General features: G+C 39.8%; 4 protein-coding genes across 15 annotated transcripts in view; 3 read left to right on the plus strand and 1 right to left on the minus strand.

The window, feature by feature from the left end:
• Window positions 1-9,763, plus strand: part of LOC112456422 (band 3 anion exchange protein) — a 27,429-nt gene extending 17,666 nt beyond the window's left edge. For 6 of the 10 annotated variants that reach the window (XM_025018936.1, XM_025018935.1, XM_025018937.1 and 3 more), the window contains 8 exons: window positions 113-296; window positions 393-474; window positions 849-1,223; window positions 2,118-2,805; window positions 3,314-3,376; window positions 4,908-5,502; window positions 5,612-6,704; window positions 6,780-9,763. In XM_025018936.1, the coding sequence (XP_024874704.1) occupies window positions 113-296; window positions 393-474; window positions 849-1,223; window positions 2,118-2,805; window positions 3,314-3,376; window positions 4,908-5,502; window positions 5,612-6,704; window positions 6,780-7,449 (3,750 nt within the window). In that variant the 3' untranslated portion in view covers window positions 7,450-9,763. Of the gene's footprint in view, window positions 1-112; window positions 297-392; window positions 475-848; window positions 1,224-2,117; window positions 2,806-3,313; window positions 3,377-4,907; window positions 5,503-5,611; window positions 6,705-6,779 lie in introns of those variants that run through there. The other 4 variants (XM_025018940.1, XM_025018934.1, XM_025018941.1 and 1 more) reach the window with 3 other exon arrangements.
• Window positions 9,764-9,870: 107 nt separating this feature from the next.
• On the plus strand, window positions 9,871-11,389 carry LOC112456423 (serine/threonine-protein kinase mos). Its single transcript, XM_025018943.1, has 4 exons — window positions 9,871-10,172; window positions 10,243-10,430; window positions 10,539-10,924; window positions 11,069-11,389. The coding sequence occupies exons 1-4, from the start codon at window positions 10,093-10,095 to the stop codon at window positions 11,363-11,365; spliced, it is 951 nt and encodes a 316-aa protein (XP_024874711.1). The 5' UTR covers window positions 9,871-10,092; the 3' UTR covers window positions 11,366-11,389.
• On the minus strand, window positions 10,960-12,191 carry LOC112456424 (U6 snRNA-associated Sm-like protein LSm5). Of its 3 annotated transcripts, none has more exons than XR_003040953.1 (4): window positions 11,960-12,191; window positions 11,670-11,866; window positions 11,422-11,538; window positions 10,960-11,219 (listed from the first exon to the last, which is right to left on the minus strand). XR_003040953.1 is itself a non-coding variant. In XM_025018945.1 (3 exons), the coding sequence occupies exons 1-3, from the start codon at window positions 12,003-12,005 to the stop codon at window positions 11,506-11,508; spliced, it is 276 nt and encodes a 91-aa protein (XP_024874713.1). In that variant the 5' UTR covers window positions 12,006-12,191; the 3' UTR covers window positions 11,356-11,505. The 3 variants fall into 3 exon arrangements, 1 of the variants encoding a protein (XP_024874713.1); XR_003040952.1 differs by having other exon boundaries at window positions 11,186-11,267; XM_025018945.1 differs by lacking the exon at window positions 10,960-11,219 and having other exon boundaries at window positions 11,356-11,538.
• Window positions 12,192-15,384: 3,193 nt separating this feature from the next.
• On the plus strand, window positions 15,385-16,817 carry LOC112456430 (nucleoside diphosphate kinase). The gene is made up of 3 exons (XM_025018958.1): window positions 15,385-15,711; window positions 16,152-16,253; window positions 16,385-16,817. The coding sequence occupies exons 1-3, from the start codon at window positions 15,532-15,534 to the stop codon at window positions 16,613-16,615; spliced, it is 513 nt and encodes a 170-aa protein (XP_024874726.1). The 5' UTR covers window positions 15,385-15,531; the 3' UTR covers window positions 16,616-16,817.
• The last annotated feature ends 477 nt before the right edge of the window (window positions 16,818-17,294 follow it).

Raw genomic sequence — 17,294 nt, forward strand, 5'->3', positions numbered from 1 at the left:
CTCTCTCTCTCCATATTCTGCAGCAATTTCTGCGACATAATTGAATTGATTTACAGCGATTAATGTGCAGCAGCGACAAACGTTAATGTAACATGATTGTTTGTCATATCAGATCGACGGGCATGCCGCGGAAACGGGACCGGAGCTCGACGAGGAGATGGAGAAGGTCTTTGCGATGGACGTCGCGGAGAAGTTCGACGTAGCTCGGCTTGGATCGCCCTCGGAATCGACTGGATCTGATCGAGATCGCGACCGCGGGCCACCCCCGCGATATGGCGGCGATCGCGATTTCAATCGTAAGTCGCTATAGTGTCGCTTTTCGACGTTGTTTCCTTTCGAGGTGTCATTTACCTTCGAGAATTGGAAATAATAAAAATGACGTTTCTCCTCAGAATACCGTAAAAGAAGCTACCCACATCCGCACATGCCCCTGAAGAGCCTGCATTCCAGATCTATGCGACGGCATCTTTCACCGTAAGTTACTCATTAAAAGCAGATATTCAGCAAAATCTATTTCGTAGCTTTCTCGGCGGATACTTTGTCGATACTTGAAATCTCTTGTGCGAATCATCATTTGAGAGTGCAATATCTTTTCCGTATCACAATTGTACGTACCTACGATCGATTCTATGCACGCGAGTATAAAGCACATATATGGTTGATTTAATATTCCTGATGAACCTTGAAACTAATAAGCGTTTAGCTTCTGATAGCTCTAATTGTAAAAGATAACTGCGAAATTTCTCGAGTTTCGAGCGAGCAACATTCAATTGAATGCGTGTGAGAACCTTTTAGCTGGGAAACTGAAGCCAGAAAAGGTACATCTTGCGTTTCTTCGATATCCTTAGCGAAGGATCAGCAACGGAAGTGTCCACCGAAGAGGATCATGGTAATGTTCAAGCGAGGAGTAACGAGGTCCAGGAGGTCGACGGGATGAACCGTAACGGGCTGCAATCGACCGTCACAGCTGAGGCCGAGGCCGAAGTCGACGAAGAAACGGCGGAGGAAACCGAAAATGTAGGCAGCAGCGAGAGCGAGGCGCCGATCTCGGAGAGGGCGGCTTCCGGTTTCAACGACAGCCCGACCATCGGCAGTCCGAGGGTGCAATTTGAGAAGATCAAGGAAGAAGATGTATTGAGCATGCAGACACCAGAAGTGCCAACCGCTCCGAGTGGCCTGGAGGAAGATCGGAATCGCCGGCGGCATCAAAAGCACGAACATAAGTAAGTTAAATCTACGTGACGGCTTGTCAAGAGCGACAGAGATAAGATCATGCGATCTTTAATTAACACATTTAGCCGTCAAAACGGGAACGTATTTTTTCCGATTAGTAAAATAACATCTTGATGAGAATACGGGGTCAAAGTAGCTCTAATTTGAATGAATATCGTGTTTGCATATATAACGTGCACGGATCCTCGATATTTTAAAGGCGAAAGTTTAAATCCGGCGGTCGCATTTCATGTCACAATTTTGCGGAGTCATATTTGCACTGTATAAACCGCGCAATTATGAGCACGAAGCGATCGACCTTTATTTCGTACCATCCCGAGCGATGGGCTAGATTCAGCAGCGTGACAATTCCGGTACGGCGCGGTACCAAGTCGGCTAGTTGGTTCAAGATTTATGAGGTGGGGTGTGTGCTGAAAAATTTATGTTTACATCAGCGACTTAATTAAACGTTGGCTTTATTTAGACCGTCCAGATTCCTTAATTCTCTTCAAAAAGGAGAATAATTTCCTGAATAAGAATAAATAATTATAAAATAAAAATAAGAATAAGTCTTATATAAATAAGAAAAATAAGAATAAGAATAAATCTTATAAATTTATCTTCAAGTATATGACACGAGACAGATTGAAGTATTCATCATAATATAAGATTAGGGCTAGTAAGAATTTGAAGTAAGTACGTATGTTTATCATGATTATTTCAATAAGATTGGTAAATCTGTCCGCCTAAGTTCGGTGGCTATAGGCCTGATTGAATTTTCTCTTTCTTCATGTCACGATTAAATCATGATCAGGCAAACCTTTTTTATTCTCTCTATAAAAATTTAAATATATATTCCTACAAAAAGACTTAACTAACTGTCCCATTATCGACTGCTCTTCCAGACGTCACCATCACAAATCTCGCAAATACTCTCTGCAGGAGGATCCGCAATGGCGAAAGCGATCGGGGGCCGGTCTTCCAGACAATTCGAGCCTACTGACTCGACGTGTCAGCGTCCAGCCAGAAGAAGCGAGTACCTTGCAGGAACTCGACATCGACGACCTGGAGTCGCATCGTAGTGATGATCCGCGTGGCATGCGGCGGCACAAAGCTGCTCACTTAACGGTGCAGATTGGTCGACGGAAGGAAGGCGGTATCCCTCATGACACCTTCAAGAAAATGTACGATCACTCGCCGCACGAGGTGTTCGTCCAGCTGGACGAATTACACGGCTTGGGCGAGGAACGCGAGTGGCGAGAAACCGCGAGGTGGATTAAATACGAGGAGGACGTTGAGGAGGGTGCTGACAGATGGGGCAGGCCACACGTGGCCTCCCTTAGCTTCCATTCGCTGCTGAATCTTCGTCGTTGCCTGGAAACCGGCGTCGTCCTCCTCGATCTGGAGGAAAAGGATCTACCTGGGTTGGCTTACAGGGTAGTCGAGCAGATGGTCAGAGAGGAGCTTATTCTGGCCCAGGACAGACCGGTTGTGATGAGAGCGTTACTGCTAAGGCATAGGCATGTGCACGAGCACGAACGTGGGTTCCGATTTGGCGGCAAGAGGAGCTATTCCAGTTACACCAGCCTTCAGGTAATTCGCCCATAATGACGATATCGTTTGCATAACATGCATCGTGCGCACGAAAACGGCCAACTCCTGATTAAGACTCGCAAGATTCGCTTCGAGTTGTTTACCTATATCGAAAAGTAAATAAGTGCACCGATGAAAGGTGGAAAGTGATAATCTATTGCTCAACAGGTAATAACCGTGTTCACAAGCCTCAGGGTTGCTATATAAATTAGATTTCGATGAATTTCCATCTCAATTTGAGCTCCACGAACTGACGTAACCCTGAGTTTGCACTTTCGAATCTCTAGTGATCGAAAATAATTGCGATGATTGTAATGAATGCTGATGTACTTTATCGTGTTCGCGTTGAGACTTGAAAATAAGTCAATTTTATATGAATGTCGCAGTTTATGGAAATGTCGAAGATCACCTGCGGGGGCGATGTATCGAGCGCGATCAGTAGTGAGTAGTCGCAACGGGTGGTAGCGGGGAATAGGTTTAACTGACAGTGCTAATATTATTTCCACAGTCCATCTGGCTGGAGGAAGAAGATGCTGCGCGGGAAGCCGCTGAGAACCATGTAACCCAACATGTAAATCTCTCGTTTCCCGAATCAAACGCAGTTTTTTTACTTCTATTACTCTAGTCCTTCACTCTGTTCGCTCGCACGCCTCATACGAATTTTTATATACTTTTTAAAGTAAATCCGGCATGAATCTACGGGACAATGTCGATTTTATATAAAATTCTTCATTTAAGGACTGATTATCGGTCTTAAAACATGAAACAACAATTTATTGGGTCAATATTTCGAATATTTTTAATCTGGTTTAATACTTTGTCTATTTTATATGCCTAACATTTAGTACAACATTAATACAAAATTAACATCTATCTCTAAATTATTATATGATTGTAGTAGATAGGTAGACATATAGTAATACAGAACACTGATTATAGAACAGTCATTGACAATGTCGTAGCTTAAGGTTTATTTTAGTTATACAATTTAGTTTATGTATAATCTTTTTAGTCTTGACATTGAAACTAGTGAAAAGTGTATTTAAGTGGAGTCAGTTTTTTGCCTCATGTTATTCCTTCATAGTTATTTTCATGATAGATAAATGCCACACAATTTTACTCCGTAGCTTAAATTAGGACAACCGCAGCGCGATTTCCTACAGCTTGCAATTTTTCCATTGTGTTGCGTTTCTCCACGGGTGCTTTTTTAGCACGACTAGTCCTAGACCCGCCTGGGTTAAATTAATTCTAGAAATATTCGTTTAGTGCCGTTTGTCGAACGATAGCGACTACAAACGCTTGTGATCGTATGTCGCGCTTTTATTCATTAGAATTTCATTCTTATTATAGTTTATTATTCTTTTTTGCCTAATGTTCATTCGTTATCGCGGAGCAAATCACGAAGATATGACGTGTCTTTCGCATCAATGTGAGGCTGAACTATTTTATGTGCATTATTTTGTAAGCATTCCTGTGTGCATTCACGAGTACACTACATGACGGTTTTCTCACTTTATACACACAATTACAATTTTTTCTATCACAATACTTTCTCACCGCGAGATGTTTTCCTCGATTAATATCTTTCATAATCATGAAGACTTGAGACGAAAAAAAACGATCATTGATAATGTCACACTCATCTGTTATTGTATATTTTTATTCTGCTTAATTCTTATAAACTGAAAATAATCAATCAGCTTACCTTTTTGGGGGAAATTCATTATTATTACTATTATTATTTGAAACATTTTCTTTGTAAGTTAAACAATATCATGAAATTAGATAAACATATGTCTTATTTTACAAGTTAAAACAATTCTGTATATTTTTTACATTTTTTATAAGATGTAAGTTATTTTCGCAAATAGTTATTATTTTTACTGTTTATATAAACTTTGTAATTAACAGGCTATTTATCTCCTGATTTAGTCTTTTGTTCACTTCTAATTGTTCAATGACATAAGATTGTTCTAGTTTCAAGATATTGAGAAACAACCGATTTTTTGAATTTTCTTACCGAAGATCTAATACGTAGTCTTTCTTCGGCGGAATTTAAAGATTCTCAGATTGTTTTATAAAAATTTTGAAACATTCGACAGAATCTGCACGATGCGAAACCGAAGATCGTCTCGTCGAATCTGGCGCTCGACAGTAATCACACGGTGGTCGATATCAAGGAGGAACTAACGTACATGAGCAGTAACGAGGACTTGAAGAAGAGTCACAACGACTACATCCTCAAGAGGATTCCAGCCGGTGCTGAGGCGACAGTTGTACTCGTCGGCGCCGTCGACTTTCTGGATCAGCCGACGATAGCTTTCGTACGATTGGCCGAAGGTGTGTTTATGCCGTCCATCACGGAGGTGACGATACCGGTCAGATTCATGTTTACCCTATTGGGACCGAGAAACGGCGACCTGGATTATCACGAGATTGGCCGGTCAATCTCCACCTTGATGGCGAACACGTCGTTCCACAAGGTCGCTTATAAGGCCAACGAGAGGCGAGAGCTGCTCTCGGCTATTAACGAGTTCCTAGACGATTCGATTGTACTGCCACCCGGCGACTGGGAGAGACAGGCCTTGTTACCGTTCAACGAACTTAAGGCGAAGAGCGAGGCTATCAGGAAGCGAAAGGCAAAGGCGCTCGAGGAGAAGGACAAACCGGAACAAAGTGAGGCGGCCGTGAAAAAAGGTAATTTCTTCAAATACTTTAACCGTCTTTGTTATTCAATTCTTAAATATTTATCGTTTTCGCTCCTTCGTCCTTAATTAATTATTACCTGTAATGTAATGTATAACAGCTCTTCTAGCCGGCGAGGAGGAGAAGAAGCCACCAGAAGACGATGATCCATTGCGACGTACCAAACGTCCATTTGGCGGCCTCATCAACGACATTAAGCGTCGCTATCCCTTCTATTTATCTGATTTCACGGATGGCTTGAGCTCGTCCTGTCTCGCGGCAGCTATCTTCATGTATTTCGCCGCGCTATGCGGCGCCATCACCTTCGGTGGTCTGATGAGCGACAAGACGCAAAACGTAATAGGCATCTCTGAAACTCTGGTCTCCGGTTCGTGGACGGGCGTGATAATGGCACTATTTGCCACTCAACCGCTGGTGATCATCGGCACGACTGGTCCTTTATTGCTCTTCGACGAAAGTCTATACAACTTCTGCTTGGCTAACGAGCTCGAATTTCTGACTGTACGGGTATATGTTGGCGCCTGGATGGGTATTATCGCCCTGGCGATTGCCTGTGTCGAAGGTTCGGTCCTCGTGCGACTCTTCACGCGCTTCACCGAGGAAATCTTCACCGGATTGATTTCTATCCTTTACATCGTTGAAACGTTCATCAAGCTTTACAACTACTTTGTGCGCAATCCTCTTCTTCACGAGTACAGCTTTGGGCCGGACATCAATGACACAACCTATCCGCTCTACGTTACCGAAATGAAGGTCACGCCATGGAACGGAACCGAAGAGATCCTGCGCTTGGAAAAAGTTCTGGTACCGAGTCACGACATAGCTGGGTTGCTGATCAATCAACCCAACACAGCTTTGATGTGTACTATCCTTTGTCTGGGCACCTTTCTGGGCGCCTATTACTTAAGAATCTTCCGCAACAGCCATTACCTGGGTCGTAGTGCTCGAAGAGCCTTCGGAGACTTCGGCGTGCCTATTAGCATCGTCGTTTTCGTTCTAATCGACTATCTATTTATGGTAAAAACGGAGAAGTTACTGGTTCCTGAAGGACTCACCCCAACTATACCCGATAGAAATTGGTTCGTGTCTCCCGCTGGATACGAGAAACCCATACCACTTTGGATGGCTTTAGCTTGCGTGGTGCCAGCTTTGCTGGTTTACATCCTGGTGTTTATGGAGACTCAAATATCGGAGTAAGTTAGATTTAAATCGTTTGCCTGTCCGAGACGGCTCGCGGTTTCGGATTAATCATATCGTTCGCTTTGCAGACTGATCATCGATAAAAAGGAGCGTAAGCTGCGAAAGGGTAATGGCTATCACATGGACATTGTGGTGGTCTGCCTGATGAACGTGGGATGTGGCCTGATGGGTGCACCTTGGTGTTCCGCCGCGTCCGTGCGCTCTCTCACCCACGTATCCGCTGTGACCGTGATGTCACGCACCCACGCACCCGGCGACAAGCCGCACATCGTTGAAGTGAAAGAGCAACGGGTGAGCGCCCTTCTGGTCGCGATACTGATAGGCGTGAGCATGCTGATGGCACCGTTGTTGCGGCGGGTACCGATGTCCGTCCTTCTTGGTGTGTTCCTCTACATGGGTATCTCATCGACGAACGGCGTGCAGTTGTTTGACCGCATCAAGCTCTTTTTCATGCCAGTCAAACACCACGGTACAGCAAACTACGTGCGCCGCGTACAAACCTCCAAGATGCACATCTTCACCTCCATACAGATCTTGTGCCTAGCCATATTGTGGATTGTCAAGAGTACTAGAGCCGCTCTGGCCCTGCCCTTCTTCCTTATCCTGATGATACCATTGCGCGCTCAGATGAGCCACTTCTTCACCACCGCGGAGCTACGCGCCCTCGACAGTAAGGGACCTGAGCACGAAGTCGAAGACGAGCTGGACTTCTACGAGGAGGCTCCTCTACCTGGTTAGACTGTGCCTTAATCGACTATGATATCATGGCGTATCTCTCTCCGCCTCTCTCTTTCTCTCTTTAAATTCATCCACTATGTATCTTTCGAAATTATCTACTCATATATCTATTTCATATCAGGGTCTCAAAGTCCTTATCTAGCGCCAATACAGAGGTCGCAAGTACAGAGTTCTATTTTCACTAGATTATGTATATGCATATATGTATATAACGTCCATTAATAGGGTCCATTGATAAGGAGCTGATAAACGGTAGAATTCAAATATAAATGTACGACATATGTAATGCAGAAAGGATTATCAACAGTCATTAGACTGTCGGATCTCGTTTTGCACAAATTTTTTATTCTTTTGTGTTTTGTAGAGTTTTCATTCCACAATTTTCCATGAATCTTGGAACGCGCACGAATATTTATTTTCATTGATAATTACTAAGATTGCATCTGCTTATATATTTTGACCGTTTTTTGTCATGAAATTATATAAATAGCCTGACCGTACATTTTGAAATGATTGAGTTACTCATACACGCTTAATGGACGATATGATGCGTTTGCGTTCTTGAAATTAAGTGGAAAACCGGTGCCTCTGAATGCCTGATATTTGCGCTTTGCGATGTAATGCTCAGGAGAAGTTTACGTAATGGCACACATGAGGATAGTGCCAAATCAAAATGTTATGAGGACAATGCTCGGCTAGTGATGATTTTAGAGAGATAACGTTTTCGCAAATCCTTCCTTTTTCTCTTTTTTTTCATGGATATACATATAAATATATATAAACACACACATATAAGGGAACATATTGTTGCCTTGATCTTTAAATTCTTCAAAGATGTGTACGTGAGAGTTTATGAATCTTTATATATTCCAAATTTGTAGATCTTACGCGATATCTAAGTTTCAACGTTTTACTTCTTTTTCCTCTTCTTCTTCACAATTGTGCCTCTCTCTACACGTGTAAATCTTTAAATTTATAGGTGCTTACGTACGCGGATCATATATTGAGGCGCGAATGTATAAAATGTCAAATATCTTCACTTCCTCAGATTCTTGATTTTAGGAATTCCATATCGATCATCGATTTTAATCTTACAATTAGACTTTAAGCCCCCGATAATCTTTGCTTTTATAAATTTTACCATTGCTACATATTGTTAAATTCGTCAATTTCTTGTGATTCGTATTTACATACATATATACACATCTTCATAGTCACAAGTACTTACAAAACTTGCGCACTATATAAAGGATACTTAAAAAGACACAACTCTTGCGTCTCCCTTATTTGCACAGGTGCTTATTCACGCGATTGCACTTAAAAATGGGATAATTCTTACATATTTTTATATCTACACAAACCAGAACCCTAGATTTTAAATTTCATTAGGATTCATTTCTTATCCTTGGATTCCGTAGACGGATAATCCCTTCCATTTCACAGATCCTTTGATGGATACTTGAGTCCCGCAAGTCGGCAAAATCGAAACTGCGATGTTTTATTTTCTTTATTAACTTGATCAGTATAACGTTCTGCAAATCCTACTAGATAAGCATTCGTGTATTTGCTCGTAAAACACTATGATTTTAATTCATTCTTACGACATGAAATCTAAGAGAAGATATTCGCGCGCGCGTTTCGAGCAAGATGAAGCGATCGATGACGCTGTAATTAGAGCGGTTCGGAATTATCGTAAGGAATAAAGGCTGGTGAAAGAAAAAGAAAGAGTTATATTTAACTAAATGAACTATTTTCATTGTGTGTGTCTATATATATATATATAGACACACACACACATATATATAGATAGATAGAGAAGATACATTATATTTTTATTCGTATTAGAGTATTTTACTAAAACTTCCGTAAAGTCGTTTCCGCTTATTATAACACATCAATTGTTAATCGATAATAGAGAGAAATCTAGAGAGAGTGGAAGCGATATACTTAATCCATTGTGATAGCAAGCAGAATTGCTCGAATACAAAAAGATGGTACAACTGAGCACTTAACGTTAGCGAAAAGTTTATAATGCAAATCCTCTAATTAGATGTTTAATCGATCCATAGAACATTATCGATGCACACGTACGCGCGTACATATTCACCTATATGCGTTCCTATCGTCGTTGATATTATATTGTAACAAAAGATTATCGAGGCGAATTGTTACGAAGCGATAGTACGGTTGTACATAGTCTAGTTAACATACAGTATTAAAAAAAAATAATAATAATTAGCAATAGGCAATAGGCATAGTAGTTGATTTGCGCCTTAAATTAGTGATCGAAGAAATAAAACATATTTTAATTGTACTTGTATTTGATACTTGTCCCATTTATTCTCCGTTTTTTTGTTACTTTGGAATTAAAATCTCGATATGTAAAAGGAATGTAAATCTCGTGTGCTCAAAGTTGAGAGAGGGTTCCGTACTAGACAATCCATACGTATCTATTCCGCTTCCTCATTGTCCTCGATGTGTTTGTATACAGAGAACGGAATTTTAATGAAAGTCCTACGCGATTTCGTATATACGCGATATATTGGAAATTTCGGCGTTTTCCATGCAAATGGTATTAGAAAAATTCTACATTCTTCCTTTCTACATGTAGAAATCATTATTCGTGTCGTAATCACCACCTAAATGGCTTCACCGCGAAGATTAGTGTCCACACTAAAGCATCTGTCACCTCGGCCACTAGAAAGTGCTATATCGAACGTTAGGTGAGAATAACAAGAGAATCTTTTTTATTTATGTAAATCAAAATTCGTAACCAGAATAATAATTTATTAGAACATCTCGAAGTCCTAAAACTCCGGATAATATTCGCCAGAAAAAAGCGGTAGACGAAAAGCTGTTGTCACCGTTCAATATCGATACTCCTAATAGGGTCAAATTGCTCAAAGACGGTCTACCGAGGAAACATCACTCTGTGCTCGGAGCTGGTGCTTTCGGTACCGTCTACAAGGTGTTTTACAAAGGTGCCTTACCATAATTTTTTTAAATAAATTTTGCTATTAAATGTATTAAAAGGCTAATCGCGACAGAAGCGATAGAGACTTATAAATACTGTTTATACCGTTTCTTAGGAGATCAAGTAGCAGCAAAGGTAATTCCACGTAAACAAAACGACGATGAAGTAATAAACTCGGAGAGACACGCGGCTAATCTGCGACACGCCAACATCGTGAAAATATTGAGCATAGAACAGGGCAGTAGCTTATCGCTGATAACGATGGAACTGTGCGGTACGTCGTTGCAGGACAGGCTGCAGGAATCGGCTCTGTCGAAAGAAAAGCGTGTTTCCATTTGGAGAGACATCGCTAGCGCGCTCCAATTCTGCCACAATTCCGGCGTGATACACGCAGACGTCAAAGCAACTAATATTCTAATGGCAGCTGATGGTCAAGCTAAGCTCACCGACTTTGGGAGTTCGATATTGGTCGATGAACCGCATGTTTCAATCAGGCCGCGAGTACGCACGCATGTATAATATATACTCGTTGAATCTTTACTCAAAAACTTTAGATTCACCCTGTATATACACTTAATTATGAAAACACGTTTATAGATAAGATTTTTACTTAATTTCTTCTCATAAAAACTAATATCTCATCAGGGCACACCAGGTTACGCAGCACCAGAAGTGCTTCGAGGAGACGTACCTACGTTCGCTGCCGATATTTATTCACTAGGAATCGTAGCCTGGCAAATGCTGTCTCGAGAAGTACCCTTCCATGGATTACATAGCCATACTATCATATATATCTCTGTAAAAGGAACGCGTCCTAAAGATGAAGCTCTCGATGACGAATTTGCTGGAAGATACAAGGCACTGTTCAGAGCAGCGTGGTTACAAAATGTCACAGACAGACCTTCACTTGGTGAAATAATCAGTAGACTTGATCTCTTGTAATCAATAGTTAATATTTATTTAGTCAAAATTTAGCTTAAGCTTATAAGGAATCTTACTTGCAATAAGTAGCTTGGTTAGTGTATCTTAACCTTGTTAGGAGTAAATCTAATGCGCTTAGGATGACGACTGAAAAGTCAGTTTTACGTATCCGGCATCTCACCACCAGGCACCAACTGTAGCAGAATAAATCAATTATAAAAATGTATGCCTTGCTTTTCTTCTTGATCGTGTCAGAAACTATGCTCTATTAGAAATGTCGAATCTCTCAGAATTATCAAGTATTATTGATATTGTTGATAATAACCATTGTAATATTGCTGCCGTTAAGAAGAATCTGATCCAATTTTGTAACTCTGCGACCTTCCGGCGTTGCTTCACTTTCTGTCACATCCTCCAGTAACATGTTAACGAAATCATCAAAACCTTGCAAAGTTCCAACAATCTCCTTATCATTTTTCATAATGATGTGTATCCGAGAACCGATACATTTGTCAACAAGTTCTACAAATAATAATATAGTTTATTAGCAATAGATTGTGTGCAAATCCAGCAAAACATTATTGGCATAAATTTAGAATGACTGAACTCACTTACCTAAAGGCAACAACGTAGATGGATTCGTGCTAACCGAAGTAGCCATGATTTATATTTATATAACAAAATATATAATTACGAGTTTATCAAAATATAATTCGCTCGTTCAATTCAAAAGTAAGTATTTACCATAAGAACACAAAAATTGCATGAATCGCGCACAACTCAGTACTCACTCTCCATTAACCATAAAAAAAGAAGATAACTAGAAGGAAGGAATGTCAAGGAATATAAAGCTATATCCACACAAACTTGCATAAGCCCATAAACATAAGCTAAGAGAATTGATTGGTCCATATGCATGTGCATAAGGAAATAGACCAATCCGTTTCTTGATGCATATGGTTATGCACCGATGCAAGTTTGTCTGGATAGACCTTAAGGGGATGCTAAAGCCGTTTGTATTACCGACCAAATTCTATATCTGTCCTTGTATAGATAATGGTGATAGACAAGGATAGACATGGTTATAGGTTATAATTAGAGACCCTCTAGTTATAATTTCTTCGAAGCTCTCATTTTTATTCCAGGGTTTCAATCTCAATTTCAAAGGTACGTTATATTGTTTGTGCACGTCTTCTGAAGAGTGGGAACATTTTATTTCGTACAATATATTATGTACTTATACAACTGTTTATATTAGAAAATGAGGTGACAGCATCTTTCTAAAAATTATTTTAGTAATGCAAATAGGGATGCAGGATGACAAGAAGAGCAGCAACAGTAGTTGCCGGATCTTGCGTAAGATGGCGAGCAATCGAACAAAGACAGATGTCATTTCGTTAGACGAAGACAGATATAGGGAAAACAAAATTAGAAAGGTTGACATTATCGACATCGAGGAAGTTCGCCTGTCACTGCAGCCGTATGATTTACCGACATGATCGTTTTTCGACGGATCTTTTAATTGGCTTTACAGAATTGCAAGTTTTTGGTCTAGAATTAAAGTACGCCCAAAAATCTAGGGTAGAAAACGCGATTTTATATCAAAAACACCAAAAAATTAAAAATATTACTTATTTGGGCACATACGCAGCTGTCACCTGACGACAATATTTGCTTAAAACAAAAGTTCTGCAGTTTATACATACATAATTTTTATCATCTGCCCTTGGAAAAACATGTAGGAATAATATCGTGCAAGTAAAAGTAAGATTCAATGCGTACAAAAAAAGATCCATCGAAAAATTATTTTAGTAATGCAAATACGGATGCAAATGACAAGAAGAGCAGCAACAGTAGTTGCCGGATCTTGCGAGAGATGGCGAGCAATCGAAAAAAGGACAGATGTCATTTCGTTAGACAAAGACAGATATAGGGAAAACAAAATTAGAAAGGTTGACATTATCGACATCGAGGAAGTTCGCCAGTCACTGCAGGATCCCCTTAAAAGGTCGTAATGTAAAAACGAAAAATGCAGGACCAATCAAAAGTGGCCCTTTTATGTCCTGTCTCTTATTAGAGGGTTTCTAGTGGAACCACATCGTCAATTGGCTGATTTAAAATAAAGATATTTGATTGGCTGGTTCAGAGAAAAAACTCCAGGCACCAGGGGCTGTGAGTGGCTGTGGTCAATCGCAACGTGGTCAAACGCTCCCTTTGCCGGTTGCGATTGGGATTACCAGTTGATGTTTGCGGATTGACCAATCAGAGTAAAGATGCCTTTTCATGCTGACGCTCGACGCTCATTTTCAGCGGCAAGAAGGTCGCATGACCACAATTGACGCCGGCGTCAATTGAAATTCATGAAAAGGAAAACAGCGTCAAAATTTCGGCGTCTTCGCGCTGCTTTGGCTTTGACGCTTGAAGTTGGAAAAATCCAACTTCTCTTTCTTGACGCTGGCATCATAGTGATGTCACGTGACGACGCTCAACGCTGTTTTTCAGCGTCCCATGAATTGGCACCTTAAAGCAGGTTGCCAGGTAATTGGTCAACATCAGTTGATGTTGGCGGATTGACCAATAATGGTAAAGGCCATTGCACGTAACAAAGTTTTATGCGGGGTTTACAATGCGAGTCGTGGGTGAGTCGTGGGTCGTGAGTCGTAGGAAATGGACCAATCACAATCTAATTTGAGGTTTTTTTTTCTTATATTTATATACCTTGTATTAATAAGTTTCATTTATTGACTTCAAATTTTTCTTTTTACGTATACATTATTATAATTATTTTATAATTTATTATTACCTTAAACTAATAAAATCAACTTAAGTAACTAAAATTTTTATTTATATTACATATTATTATACACAGAATGCAAAATATATTTATTATTATAAGGCCCGGTTTCACCAACGTGATTTAATCTAATCGGTCGATTAAACTCTTCGTCTCTTTCTAGGGGGACAGTTAGGGTCAGTTTTACAAGTGTTGGTTAACTTTTAATCTTAGATTAACTCACTCTTTATCTTTTTCTAAGGGGGACGTTAGAAGGAGACGGAGAGTGAGTTAATCTAAGATTAAAAGTTAACCGACACTTGTGAAACTGGGCCTTAGAGACGAAGAGTGAGTTTAATCGACTGATTAGATTAATATAGCGTATTCGATTTGCTAACTCGACCCGACTCCGAGTCGAAAAAGTACGATCAAAAGTACGATTTTTGCAAACATCGTGTTTCAAATCGTACTTTTTCGACTCGGAGTTGGGTCGAGTCAGCAAATCGAATATGCTATAAATCACGTTGGTGAAACCGGGCCTAAGAGCCATTTCGACCAACGCCGATTAACTTTAATCGACGATTAACTCAATCAGCAGTGTCGCCAACAACAATAAGATATTTGTTGTTGTGTGTCGTTCTTAACCAATCTTTTTAAATATTATACTATTTCTCTTTAATTTGAATAAAGGTGTTTTGATTTTTATTTAAAATATCTACGAAAAACGTGTTTATGTAACATATAGATAGAATTATTAATTTTTTATTATTTGATGAATACGAGGGTTGTGATCTTCCAATAAGAAGGAATCGATAAAAACCACGTATAAATTATTTAGAAATTTTTGATGATGATCATTTTAAAAGAAGATTTGCAATATCAAAGAAAAACTTTAACATGATATATTAGTATATTAGTATATTAATCGGCGTTGGTCGAAGTGGCCCTAATTGGTACATCTTAAAATATGTTTATATTTCCCGCTCTTTGGTCGATGGGGCGAGGTTTAAATCTCGAAAGGTATCGAAAATCGAAGATGTCCGATGATACATTTTTTTGTGATATATTTTTCAGCACAGATGAATGGGAGGAATGGGATATTGGTAGTCCATACTTTTATAGTCAAAGAGGTATTCTATTCAGAAAACTGTGGTTTCGGCAAATCTTAAAATTCGTTCAATCACCGACAAATCGCCGGTAAACCATCGTTAAAAATTATCAACCGCCGTCAATCGACATCAACCGTCATCGAACCGGTACATTGCGAGTATTGCGACGTCACGAGTCACGACACGCTTCCGCTCCCGGCGCTCCCTCACCTTCGTGAAGAGATTGCCACGGCTCGCGTCTCGCGTCTTGCTCGCGTCTTTTCGTCCATTCTCGTCCTCACTTTTTCGCGGCTCGTTGGCACCGCATGGTCTTGTGTTCCGTCTCGACTCTACTACAGATTATCTGCAAATTAATTATGGCGGAGAATAAGGAGCGTACCTTTATCATGGTTAAGCCGGATGGTGTGCAGCGCGGTTTGGTCGGCAAGATTATTCAACGGTTCGAAGAGAAGGGTTTCAAACTAGTGGCTATGAAGATGCTGTGGGTAAGTGGTAGCTCGCGCGTAATTACATTATAAGTATACCCGCGTCTCAACTTCACGGAATTGGAAAAAAAAAAAAAAAAAAAAAAAAAAAAAACGCAAATACGCCACGTGGCTCTTCGAGATTTTTTTGTCTCTTCCAGATATATTGACTATTTTGGATTCGGTATTAAAGTGACTAATTTCATTTCTCATAAAATCTATGATTATTACTGAAGCTTGAAGCTTGTAACTGATTGAGAGAATACAATATGGCCTTAAAAATGAGGAATCTTGTACAATGAAACGTGTGTCGGTATAACAAATATTTAAATGTGAAGATTTAAATATGAGATACTTATATAAGGGAATATAATTTTTAATAATTTTTTACTGAATTTTTAATATCCTTGTCTAAAACACATCTATATTTATTCAATTTATGTACTATATTTTTGTTATAGCCTAGTGAAGAGCTCTTGAAGAAGCACTACGCCGATCTGGCATCAAGACCCTTCTTCCCAGGTTTGGTCAAATATATGAGCTCTGGAGCAGTTGTACCGATGGTGAGTTTTTTACAAAAATAATTATCATTAAATATTATTCATACAATAATAAATTTTAAGCCGCATCAATAATATCAATTAACTGAACTGTAGTAATATATATTAATATATTTATGAAATTGCTGTTTCAGGTCTGGGAAGGCTTGAACGCCGTTAAGACCGGCCGCGTGATGTTGGGCGAGACAAATCCTAAGGATTCTGCACCAGGCACAATTCGTGGTGATTTTTGCATACAAGTCGGACGCAATATTATCCACGGCTCCGATTCTGTTGAGTCAGCTAAAAAGGAGATTAGCCTGTGGTTTGGCGAGAAGGAAGTGATCGACTGGACGCACGCATCTGAAAAATGGATCTACGAATAAGAATCTGTGACGGAGGCTAGGTTTCTCAGAGGATACCATTTCTCTATAAGCATTTCCTTGGAGAGTCTTCCCAAACCTACTGCCAGCACGCAAGCGGACCGAATTGTTTGAGCAAGGCTAATGGTGCGTCTCCACCTGCCAGTAAGAACTCTCGAGAGCAAAAAGAAAGAGAGAGAGAGAGAGAGAGAGAGATACTCTCGAGTCTCTCTCTCTTTCTCTTTTTTTGCTCTCGAGAGTTCTTACTCGCAAGTGGACATGCACCATAAGATTTGAAAAAAGAAAACGTCAGACATTTGTAAGGAGTAAATAAACAGTTGTCAAACTTGATCAAAATTTTTGAAATATAAAATTGAAATGAAGTAAGAAGATATGAGTTACTAAAATAACTCGTATTGAAATTATCCAGATATGGAAAACATTGTAATAAAATGTAGTGCGAAAAACAGACAACTCTTATCAGAATTAGAAGGCTGCATAATTGATTAAAAATAGGAACCTATTGTCAAAAAGTAGTCAACCTAAAACCGAAAGTTATTAAAAAATTAATAGCGTTTTCTATTGGGAAAAACTCACTGGCACTGGCAGCACTGAGTATACTTGAAGCGCATTTCATTGGTAGAATTAGTGAGCATGTTTTTAAAAAAATTAAAAACTGAGGCACTGATTGTGAGTACCAGTG

The sequence above is a fragment of the Temnothorax curvispinosus genome, unplaced genomic scaffold (genome assembly GCF_003070985.1).
Source record: "Temnothorax curvispinosus isolate PA1 unplaced genomic scaffold, ASM307098v1 QBEX01006828.1, whole genome shotgun sequence".
NCBI lineage: Eukaryota > Metazoa > Arthropoda > Insecta > Hymenoptera > Formicidae > Temnothorax > Temnothorax curvispinosus.